The 12,011-nt window shown below is 39.2% G+C and overlaps 1 protein-coding gene across 1 annotated transcript in view; it reads right to left on the bottom strand.

The window, feature by feature from the left end:
* Positions 1-12,011, bottom strand: part of grik3 (glutamate ionotropic receptor kainate type subunit 3) — a 128,669-nt gene that overhangs the window by 85,726 nt on the left and 30,932 nt on the right. The window contains exons 3-5 of the mRNA XM_062992314.1: positions 5,710-5,883; positions 4,451-4,708; positions 2,319-2,500 (exon numbers count right to left, since the gene is read on the bottom strand). Coding sequence (XP_062848384.1) covers positions 2,319-2,500; positions 4,451-4,708; positions 5,710-5,883 — 614 coding nt within the window. The remainder of the gene's footprint in view (positions 1-2,318; positions 2,501-4,450; positions 4,709-5,709; positions 5,884-12,011) is intronic.

Raw genomic sequence — 12,011 nt, forward strand, 5'->3', positions numbered from 1 at the left:
TATATTGACAGTCTGATGATACATTCACTTCAAAGGTCAGAGATTTAAACATGATAAATTCAACCCAGTCTTATTCCCATCAGTATGTCCAATATACACTGATCAGCCATAATATTAAAACCACTTCCTTGTTTCTACACTCACTGTCCATTTTATCAGCTCCACTTACCATATAGAAGCACTTTGTAGTTCTACAATTACTGACTGTACAAAACTTACATCTGTTTCTCTGAATGCTTTGTTAGCCCTGTTTCATGCTGTTCTTCAATGGTCAGGACCCCCACAGGACCACTACAGAGTAGGTATTATTTGGGTGGTGGGTCATTCTCAGCACTGCAGTGACACTGACATGGTGGTGGTGTGTTAGTGTGTGTTGTGCTGGTATGAGTGGATCAGAAACAGCAATGCTGATGGAGTTTAAAACACCTCACTGTCACTGCTAGACTGAGAAAAGTCCACAAACCAAAAACATCCAGCCAACAGTGCCCCGTGGGCAGCATCCTGTGACCACTGATGAAGGTCTAGAAGATGACCAACTCAAACAGCAGCAATAGATGAGCGATCGTCTCTGACTTTACATCTACATGGTGGACCAACTAGTTAGGAGTGTCTAATAGAGAGGACAGTGAGTGGACACTGTATTTAAAAACTCCAGCAGCATTGCTGTGTCTGATCCACTCAAACCAGCACCATGTTACTGTCACTGCAGTGCTGAGAATGATCCACTACCTAAATAATACCTGCACTGTGGTGGTCTTGTGAAATCAGGCTAAAAAACTATGTAGAGAAACAGATGGACTACAGTCAGTTATTGTAGAACTACAAAGTGCTTCTATATGGTAAGTGGAGCTGATAAAATAGACAGTGAGTGTAGAAACAAGGAGGTGGTTTTAACGATATGGCTGATCAGTGTATTATGATAGAAAATGTCATTGGGTCGCCTCTTACACAGTAATAAGGTCCCATAATCAAACAAAGTAATCATTTTATTCATTCTGCAAATCCACTTCCTAACACTTCACTCACTTAATCTTTAATGAAATGCCTGCTTTTCCCAGGGTGACAATCATTCTTCTTTAATTACACCATCTGTTCCGAACCAAAGGTTTAGCAAACCACTCCAACATAAATCCATTACATTCTGAGACTCCTGTAAGTCCTGAACCACCTGTTTTTTATCGTACTCGTTCCTGTAATATTTCTATATACAGTAGGTCCTTACAGATACCGTAGCCACCATGACACTTCCCTCTCTCTCCATACACATAGTGCACTACTTTTTAATGCCATATGGGATTTGGCCTGCAGACAGATTTGACAGACTTCCTGTCCAGCCACATTTCCAATTTCCACATGGCCTGAAGGAGAATGCATGTAGCAACAGAAGTTCAGGTGAGGCTGATAGAAAGAGGCAGGTGGCAGACAGGCCTATAAAACCACTTGTATATAAAATAAAGTGTATGAATGAAATTACATGGTTTCATACTGGTAATAAAACAACGGCATGAGGTGTAAGATCATTAAAGTAACTGTAGAGGGATTGACGTATCGGTCAAGGATTAGAAGAAGAAGAATGCCTTTATTTGTCAGACACCAATCAGGCATAATATTGTGTTGGTCCTACTTTTGCTGCCAAAACAGCCCTGACCTGTCGAGGCATGGACTCCACTAGACCCCTGAAGGTGTGCTGTGGTATCTGGCACCAAGATGTTAGCAGCAGATCCTTTAACTCATGTAAGTTGTGAGGTGGGGCCTCCATGGATCTGACTTGTTTGTTCAGCTCATCCCACAGATCCTTGATTGGATTAAGATCTGGGGAATTTAGAGGCCAAGTCAACACCTCAAACTCGTTGTTGTGCTCCTCAAATCATTCCTGAAAGAGGCCAGAACCATCAGGGAATACCTTTTCCATGAAAGCGTGTACATGGTCTGCAACAATGCTTAGGTAAGTGGTACGTGTCAAAGTAACATCCACATGGATGGCAGGACCCAAGGTTTTTTTGGAGATGCTCTGACCCAGTCGTCTAGCCATCACAATTTGGCTCTTGTCAAACTCACTCAAATCCTTACACTTGCCCATTTTCCTGCTTCTAACACATCAACTTGCATAGTAGGGTTGCTGGATTTAAGCCCCACCACTTCCAGGTTGCTGCTGTTGTGCCCTTGAGCTAGGCCCTTAACCCTGAATTGCTTAGACTGTATACTGTCACAGTACTGTAAGTCGCTTTGCGTCTGCTAAATGCCAAAAATGTAAATGTATTATAACTTATCTTCATTCTGCCCCCAGCACTTCTCACAATACTCCACAGTGATCTTACCTGTTTCAGAATCTGTGCAGCCATGGTGTGACTACAGTCGAAGATGATCCGAAACTCTCGGCTCCTCTTCATCTCCTTCAGCAGGGGTCGGGTGTCGGTACTATCCAGAGGGAGCTGGCGGATCTTCAGCCTGATGTTGTACCTGGAAGGAGCCATAATCAGCTCCTGCAGTCGAATCAGACCTGTTCACAACATGCAAAAACAAACCGTGAATAATTTAGCAGCATTTACCAGTGGTGAGTGTTGTTCAGGGAACTGTTTATAGCTGGTATGATTTGTATTTTTATAGACAGCTATATTTATTTTAAACATAAGTGAATAAAACCTTGTTCAAGGTGGCTGGAGGTTAGAGACTTCTCTGGAGTTATTGCATGCAACAAAAAAAGTGAGCAGTGGTTTTGACCGTGGGACAGAGGTTCCAAAGGAGGTCTTAATGAGTCAAGGGGGGGTCCCAATTAATTTTATTGAGAAGAGTAAAAAAGAATAACATGATGGGATAGAAGAAGCAATAGGCTGTTAGCATACAAGAGTAATAAATAAACATAAATAAATAAACCTTGATTTGATTTGAAGAGACTTTTGTGATGTCATATACAACCCCAAATCAGAAAAAGTTGGGAGAGTATGGAAAATACAAATAAATTAAAAATGCAGTGTTCCTTACATCTGGGACGGGGCAATTTAAGGCTAGTAATGAGATGTGATTCCAAACAGGTAACAGGTGATTGTAATCATGGATTGGTACAAAAGCAGCATCCAGGAAAGGCTGAGTCTTTGATGAGCAAAGATGATCAGAGGATCTCATAACAAATGCGCAAGAAAATTATCGAAATGTTTAAAAACAATGTACCTCAAAGAAAGATTGTAAGGGATTTGCATATTTCTCCCTCTACAGTGCATATTATTATTAAACCATTCAAGAAATCAAAAGGAATAGCACCACAATACAGAGTTACTGTACATGCACAAATGCCACTTAAAACTTTACTGTGCGTAAAAGAAGCCTTATGTTAACCATGTCCAGAAGCGGTGTCGACTTCTCTGGGCTCTGAGGCATCTAGGATGGACCATCACACAGTGGAAACGTGTATTGTGGTCAGATGAATCAGCATTCCAGGTCTTTTTTGGGAAAAAAATGGACGTTGTGTGCTCCGGACCAAAGACGAAAAGGACCATCCAGACTATTATCAGCAAACAAAAGCCAGGGTCTGTCATGGTATGGGGCTGTGTCAATGTCTTTGGCAAAGGTCATTTACACTTCTGTGATGGCAGCATTAATGCAGAAAAGTACATTGAGATCTTAGAGCAACATGTGCTGCCTTCAAGACGTCATCTTTTCCAGGGACGTCCATGCATTTTTCAACAAGACGATGCAAAACCACATGCTGCACACATTACAAAGGCATGGCTGTGGAAGAAGAGGGTACGTGTACTGGATTGGCTTGCCTGCAGTCCTGACCTGTCCCCAACAGAGAATGTGTGGAGAATTTTGAGACGAAAAATGAGACAACGACGACCCCGTACTGTTACACATCTATGTTACACACTAAATCACTTGGTCTCCTCGGTGGCAAAACGTCTTTTAATTGTGGTAAAAAGGAATGGCAACATCACAAAGTGGTAAATGCTTTACTGTCCCAATTTTTTTGGAATGTGTTGCAGGCCTGAAATGCAAGAATAGATGTTTATTAATAAATGAAATGAAGTTGAGTAGATAAAACATGAAATATCTCAGGTTCATCCTGTCTGCAATCAAATAAAAGTCAAAGCAAATGTAAGACTATGTGTTTTTATTATTTGCATTTCCCATGCTGTCCAAACTTTTTCTGATTTGGGGTTGTAGATCTACCCATAGTCTATGGTGGGTCTTTGAGAATGGACACATTTGATTTGCCAACCACAAAAGTGCATAGGTCAATGGAAAGTGACTGATGTTGATGCAGATCACAACACATTGTGAAAGCGTAAGAATAATATCATAACTCGTGTCAAGAGTATAAAAAGGGTGACAACCACTGGCCTAGAGGATTTGTCTGATGCTCATGAGTGGTCAGTGTGAGGAAACGGAGACGTCATAATCTCAGTGCAGTACATGCACTGTAGCTGACACAATAAAAACAGCAATGTCTCACCAGTGCTATCGTCGTACACCACAGTAGCTGTTTTCCATTTGAGGAACTGAACCAAGTCCAGGATGGCATAGCTGAGGGAGGAGTAATCTGGGTACAGGTTGGCGTAAAATGTATCCCTGTTGTCCATGGGGTGATGTTTCCACCGCACCTGGATGTGTGGGACCTCCAATGCATTGCAGATCGACTGTACCGCATTTGATGATGAGCTGTGAGATGGCCCGAATATGGCAACAACACCTAAAGACAGCTGGTCACAAGCTGGATAGAAAGTTAGGATAATTATTTCAGAAATGTTAAACGTTAGTGACAATTGTTAATTACAAAAATATACAGCGTGATGCATGATGTAATATACACTGATCAACCATAACATTAAAACCACCTCCTTGTTTCTACACTCACTGTCTATTTTATCAGCTCCACTTACCATATAGAAGCACTTTGCAGTTCTACAATTACTGACTGTAGTCCATCTGTTTCTCTACATACCTTTTTAGCCTGCTTTCACCCTGTTCTTCAATGGTCAGGACCAACACAGGACCATCACAGAGCAGGTTTTATTTAGGTGGTGGATCACTCTCAGCACTGCAGTGACACTGACATGGTGGTGGTGTGTTAGTGTGTGTTGTGCTGGTATGAGTGAATCAGGCACAGCAGCACTGCTGGAGTTTTTAAATACCGTGTCCACTCACTGTCCACTCTATTAGACACTCTTACCTAGTTGGTTCACCTTGTAGATGTGAAGTCAGAGACAATCGCTCATCTATTGCTGCTGTTTGAGTTGGTCATCTAGATCTTCATCAGTGGTCACAGGATGCTGCCCAAGGGGCGCTGTTGGATGGACATTTTTGGTTGGTGGACTATTCTCAGTCCAGCAGTGACAGTGCGGTGTTTAAAAACTCCATCGGCATTGCTGTGTCTTATCCACTCATACCAGCACAACACACACTAACACACCACCACCATGTCAGTGTCACTGAGAATGATCCCACACCCAAATAATACCTACTCTGTAGTGGTCCTGGGAGAGTTCTGACCATTGAAGAACAGCATGAAACAGGGCTAACAAAGCATGCAGAGAAATAGATGGACTACAGTCAGTAATTGTAGAACTACAAAGTGCTCCTATGTGGTAAGTGGAGCTGATAAAATGGACAGTGAGTGTAGAAACAATGAGTTGGTTTTAATGTTATGGCTGATCGATGTAGTTCCTAATTTAGATTTTTATTCCAATGGACTTATTGCATGAAAGAACTTACCTTTTCTTGAGGCCTCAAAGCTATCATAGATATTAATCCGCTGGATGTCGTATGTTAAGGTCGTGTTCGGCAGTAACGTCCTGTTTCTGTTGATGTTATTGACGGCAAATTTGAAGGCCAACTCTTCAGCACTGACGAGCGACACAGGCCCCTCGGTTTGTTCAAAAATCCCTCCTGTAAAACAAAATAGACAATTAGGTAAGAGCAGAGTAGAGCAGTTGAAATGAAATAGAATTTCTACATCCAGACCTTCAGATGGAGATTTACTAGTGAAATGTTTTGTGTGCTGTAAAGCCCCACATTCCATTTACTCCCTCAAACAAATGGAGCCTCTTTGCATTTTGAGGCTGAGAGTTTCAGCTCAAGCTTTTAAAGTTCAGGGCTATAATCGAGATAAGAGGAGGGGAGCAAAGTGGAAGAAAAAAAAAAAAGAAAAAATAGGCCCATCAAAGGTTCCGAGCCATCTGTAGGCCAGCAGGTCTCTTTTCAGGCTGTAATAAAATGAAAATGGATTCTTATATGGAAGGTTAGAGCTTTAGGGGCTTTTGCAAACATTTTACTGCTTTGGCCAGAGCATTTCATAATCTATTGAGATTCCAAAATTTTATCAAAGAGTCTAAAAGTAAATGAAAGCACTGCTGGAAATGAAAACAAGGTTGATGGACTGAGAGTGCTATATAAATTGGCTCACTGAATCCATAGAATGATAAACATCTAGGGTAGAAAATAATCTGCAGCCCTTCAGGTTTCATACTTTAATACTTTGATTCATTTTGTATTGGATAACCTAATAGTATGATGATATATAATAATAATAATAATAATAATAATAATAATAATAACAACAACAACAACAACAATAATAACAATAATAATAAAAACAACCATACCATTTATATAAATGCTAATAATAATAATAATAATAATAATAATAATATCAATAATAATAATAATAATAATAACAATAATAACAAAAACAACAATATTAAAATTTATATAAATGCTAATAATATTAATAATAATAATAATAATAAAATATAAATGCTAATAATGCTAACAATAATGCCATGACAACAAGAAAAGCAACCATAACAACAACAACAACATCAATAATAATAATAATAATATTAATAATAATAATAACAATAAAAAAAATAATAATCATAATCATAAATAATAATAATAATGATAACAATAATAATAATAATTACAATAATAATAATTATTATTATAAACGCAAATAATAATAATAATAATATTAATAACAAAACAATAATATAAATAATATAAATGCTAATAATAATGATATTAAAATATAAATGTTAATAATGCTAACAATAATGCCATGACAACAAGAAAAACAACAACAACAACAATACTGATAATAATAATAATAAAATTAATATAAATGCTAATAATAATAATAATAATAATAATAATAAAATTTAAATGTTACTACGCTAACAATAATGCCATGACAACAAGAAAAACAACAACCACAACAGCAACAACAATAATAATAATAATAATTAAATTAATATAAATGTTAATAATGCTAACAATAATGCCATGACAACAACAACAAGAACAATAATAATAATAATAATAATAATAATAATAATAATAATTAATAATAACCTGATTCAGTGCTTTACAGTCAAAATATGAATTTAATAAACAATGCTTATCCATAGTAAAACACATAATTAAACAAATGATACATTTACATGATACATTAGTAAATCAACAATAATTTTAAATAAGTTAAATGTAATGACCAAAATTCCCAGGAATAATCAGTGAAACAGGTTACAGAAGTATGTTTTTAATAAAAACAGATTTTGCCAGTTATAGATTTCAGTGTGATATATGACTTTCCTTTTAGATACTCAAGCTGCAGGATTTTTAACTAGCTAAGCTTGTTTAAATAATATATTAGAACAGTCAGCCAGTCTAGCAAGTACCACATCACAACAGTCCAATCTAGAGATTTGTTTCTAATTGATTCTTACCAACAATCCAATTCATGACCAATTAAATCATGTGGATTATCAATGACACAAAGCTCAAGAAGCACACAATGATTTTATTCAGTATTTTATTATTATTATTTCACAACACAGAAGGTAATAAACTCCTTAAAGTGATGTGATTTTGCTGGCGGGTCAGTTGCTACAGCGCTTCAGTCCTCCACTTCAAAGCACACAGCAGCAGCTACAGATACTTTACTATTTATGACTCCAGCTGCACTAGCGCTCCAGAGGAATGTGATGCATAAACTCCCTGGAAGCAGCCCGGCGCATTAAAATAAATGAATCCTGCTGGTTTGCAGGGAAATCTCATTAGAGTACATTAAGTAATTGCTGGAGTATATACTAATTTGACTGTTAAGAGGATAAAATGTGCATTGCTCGGAAGCACTTTAACAAATTTAATAAACGTGGGGGGTACCAGCTCCTTGGGAGGGGAGAGAAATCCTGGGACATTTGCATTGCCACTGTCAGAAAACCCTGTCATAAGCACATTAGAGAAAAAGGCTTAATGTACTCTAAAAATGTTCCGCCTCTGCGAGAGTCTTTATACTACACTAACACACACACACACACACACACACACAGTAAATGAATAATTAGCAGCTGCAAGTGTAACAACTTCTATTACTAAATATTATCAATATATGATGGCACAGATTGTGGTCATTTGTAATAGAATTTTATGGTGAGAAGCACATAAAAAAATCACCTAACTACAAAATACTGTATACTCTTTCATTAAAAGAGAGTGTATATATATATATATATATATATATATATATATATATATATATATATATATATATACATATATATATATATATATATATATACAGGGTGAGTCATAAGTTGCAGGAAGTAATGGGTGAGGGGGCCAATCTTTTAGGCTATGTCCGGAACATGGCTGTCATCTTGAAAGTCGCCATATGGGATCAAGGGCAAGTTTTTCCAATGGGAAGGTGGTCATGTAGCATATCAGAGAAGATCAGAATTTCATCAGAAATCGATTGCCACAATCAAGTTTGCAATATCTCTTGTGGTTCAAAAGTTATCAACACAGAAACTTCAAAACTTTTGTTGTTCGTTACAGGTAACTGAAGATGGCGAGGCCAGTTTTTATGTCAGTGGTGAGGTCAACCACCAGAACGTGAGGTACTGGAGTGACGAAAACCCTCATTGGACGGCAGACACCGAAGTCGTAGGTGATGTGAAGGTTATGGTGTGGTGTGGAATATGGGGCACCCGTGTAATCGGACCCATTTTCATCGACCAGACCCTAAATGCTCAGCGCTACCTGACAATGCTACAGGAAACAGTGTTCCCATCCATTCTGACCGAAGATGGCAGTTTCCCCTGTTATTTCCAAAAGGATGGGACTCCACACACTACAGAGCAGGTGTTCATCAGTGGCTGGATATTCAATTCCCTGGTTATTGGATTGGCCGTCATGGTCCTGTGGAATGGCCGCCCAGATCACCTGACCTCACACCACTCCACTTTTATCTCTGGGGTCATCTCAAACAAATAGTGTATGCTGAGAAAATCCGCAACAAACACTACCTTCAGCACCGCATCGTGGAGGCTTGTGACAGCATTTCTCCAGAGATTCTCATGCGGGTTGTTCATAATGATTGGATATATTGGATATATATATATATATATATACAGGGGTTGGACAAAATAACTGAAACACCTGTCATTTTAGTGTGGGAGGTTTCATGGCTAAATTGGACCAGTCTGGTGGCCAATCTTCATTAATTGCACATTGCACCAGTAAGAGCAGAGTGTGAAGGTTCAATTAGCAGGGTAAGAGCACAGTTTTGCTCAAAATATTGCAATGCACACAACATTATGGGTGACATACCAGAGTTCAAAAGAGGACAAATTGTTGGTGCACGTCTTGCTGGCGCATCTGTGACCAAGACAGCAAGTCTTTGTGATGTATCAAGAGCCACGGTATCCAGGGTAATGTCAGCATACCACCAAGAAGGACAAACCACACCCAACAGGATTAACTGTGGACGCAAGAGGAAGCTGTCTGAAAGGGATGTTCGGGTGCTAACCCGGATTGTATCCAAAAAACATAAAACCACGGCTGCCCAAATCACGGCAGAATTAAATGTGCACCTCGACTCTCCTGTTTCCACCAGAACTGTCCGTCGGGAGCTCCACAGGGTCAATATACACGGCCGGGCTGCTATAGCCAAACCTTTGGTCACTCGTGCCAATGCCAAACGTCGGTTTCAATGGTGCAAGGAGCGCAAATCTTGGGCTGTGGACAATGTGAAACATGTATTGTTCTCTGATGAGTCCACCTTTACCGTTTTCCCCACATCCGGGAGAGTTACGGTGTGGAGAAGCCCCAAAGAAGCGTACCACCCAGACTGTTGCATGCCCAGAGTGAAGCATGGGGGTGGATCAGTGATGGTTTGGGCTGCCATATCATGGCATTCCCTTGGCCCAATACTTGTGCTAGATGGGCGCGTCACTGCCAAGGACTACCGAACCATTCTGGAGGACCATGTGCATCCAATGGCGGTGCCGTGTATCAGGATGACAATGCACCAATACAGACAGCAAGACTGGTGAAAGATTGGTTTGATGAACATGAAAGTGAAGTTGAACATCTCCCATGGCCTGCACAGTCACCAGATCTAAATATTATTGAGCCACTTTGGGGTGTTTTGGAGAAGCGAGTCAGGAAACGTTTTCCTCCACCAGCATCACGTAGTGACCTGGCCACTATCCTGCAAGAAGAATGGCTTAAAATCCCTCTGACCACTGTGCAGGACTTGTATATGTCATTTCCAAGACGAATTGACGCTGTATTGGCCGCAAAAGGAGGCCCTACACCATACTAATAAATTATTGTGGTCTAAAACCAGGTGTTTCAGTTATTTTGTCCAACCCCTGTATATATATATATATAAACACTTACCATATAGAAGCACTTTGTAGTTCTACAATTACTGACTGTAGTCCATCTATTTCTCTACATACTTTTTTTACCTGCATTCACCCTGTTCTTCAATAGTCAGGACCCCCACAGAGCAGGTATTATTTAGGTGGTGGATCATTCTCAGCACTGCAGTGAAACTGACATGGCGGTGGTGTGTTAGTGTGTGTTGTGCTGGTATGAATGGATCAGAGTTTTTAAATATCGTGTCCACTCACTGTCCACTCTACCTAGTTGGTCCACCTTGTAGATGTCAGAGATGATCGCTCATCTATTGCTGCTGTTTGAGTTGGTCATCTTCTAGACCCTCATCAGTGGTCACAGGACGCTGCCCACGTGGCATTGTTGGCTGGATATTTTTGGTCGGTGGATTATTCTCAGTCCAGCAGTGACAGTGAGGTGTTTAAAAACTCCATCAGCGCTGCTGTGTCTTATCCACTCATACCAGCACAACACACACTAACACACCACCACCATGTCACTGTCAATGCAGTGCTTAGAATGACAAACCACCCAAATAATACCTGCTCTGTGGTGGTCCTGGGAGAGTCCTGACCATTGAAGAGCAGGGTGAAAGCAGGCTAAAAAGGTATGTAGAGAAACAGATGGACTATAGAAGTAATTGTAGAACTACAAAGTGCTTCTATATGGTAAGTGGAGCTGATAAAATGGACAGTGAGTGTAGAAACAAGGAGGTGGTTTTAATGTTATGGCTGATTGGTGTAGAAATAAAACATTCTATAAACTTTTCACTTATATTTTTCCACTGTCTCAAATTTTTTGAAGTGTGTTGCAAAAAGCTGATGGTCAGGTGTCCATTTACCTAAAAACATCCCTCTGTAATAGTAACTACAACAGGCAAATAATAAATTGAGCTGTAATGTTTGATCAGAGAATTTTCTTTACACCTCAGCATTAGTACGTTTTCATTTGTGATTAAACAGTTTTTATGCTTAGACTGAATTACAAAGGAGCTTAATTAATCTCATGAGCTTCAGCCCAGCACAGAAAACATGTGCTCATTGTTGCTTTTCATAATACGGCCTATTCATAATGATTCATAATACGGCCCTTGGTAAGCTTAAAAATACAGTCCAGGTCATAAGTTTAAATACACCTAGAATCATTAAAACCTATATTTATCCGCTCCACAGATTTCAGCATAGTTTTAGCAGGTTCAGAAGAATCTACTTTTTACATGATGCTTTTTTAATGATAAAGTTGAAGTCAGTTGTACCAAATACTGCAGATTGTATGCAGAATGTGATAAAATAAATATAAGCTGAAATAAATTATCGTGTCTAGTATTATTA

Source organism: Trichomycterus rosablanca, chromosome 3, assembly GCF_030014385.1.
Source record: "Trichomycterus rosablanca isolate fTriRos1 chromosome 3, fTriRos1.hap1, whole genome shotgun sequence".
In the NCBI taxonomy this organism is placed as follows: domain Eukaryota; kingdom Metazoa; phylum Chordata; class Actinopteri; order Siluriformes; family Trichomycteridae; genus Trichomycterus; species Trichomycterus rosablanca.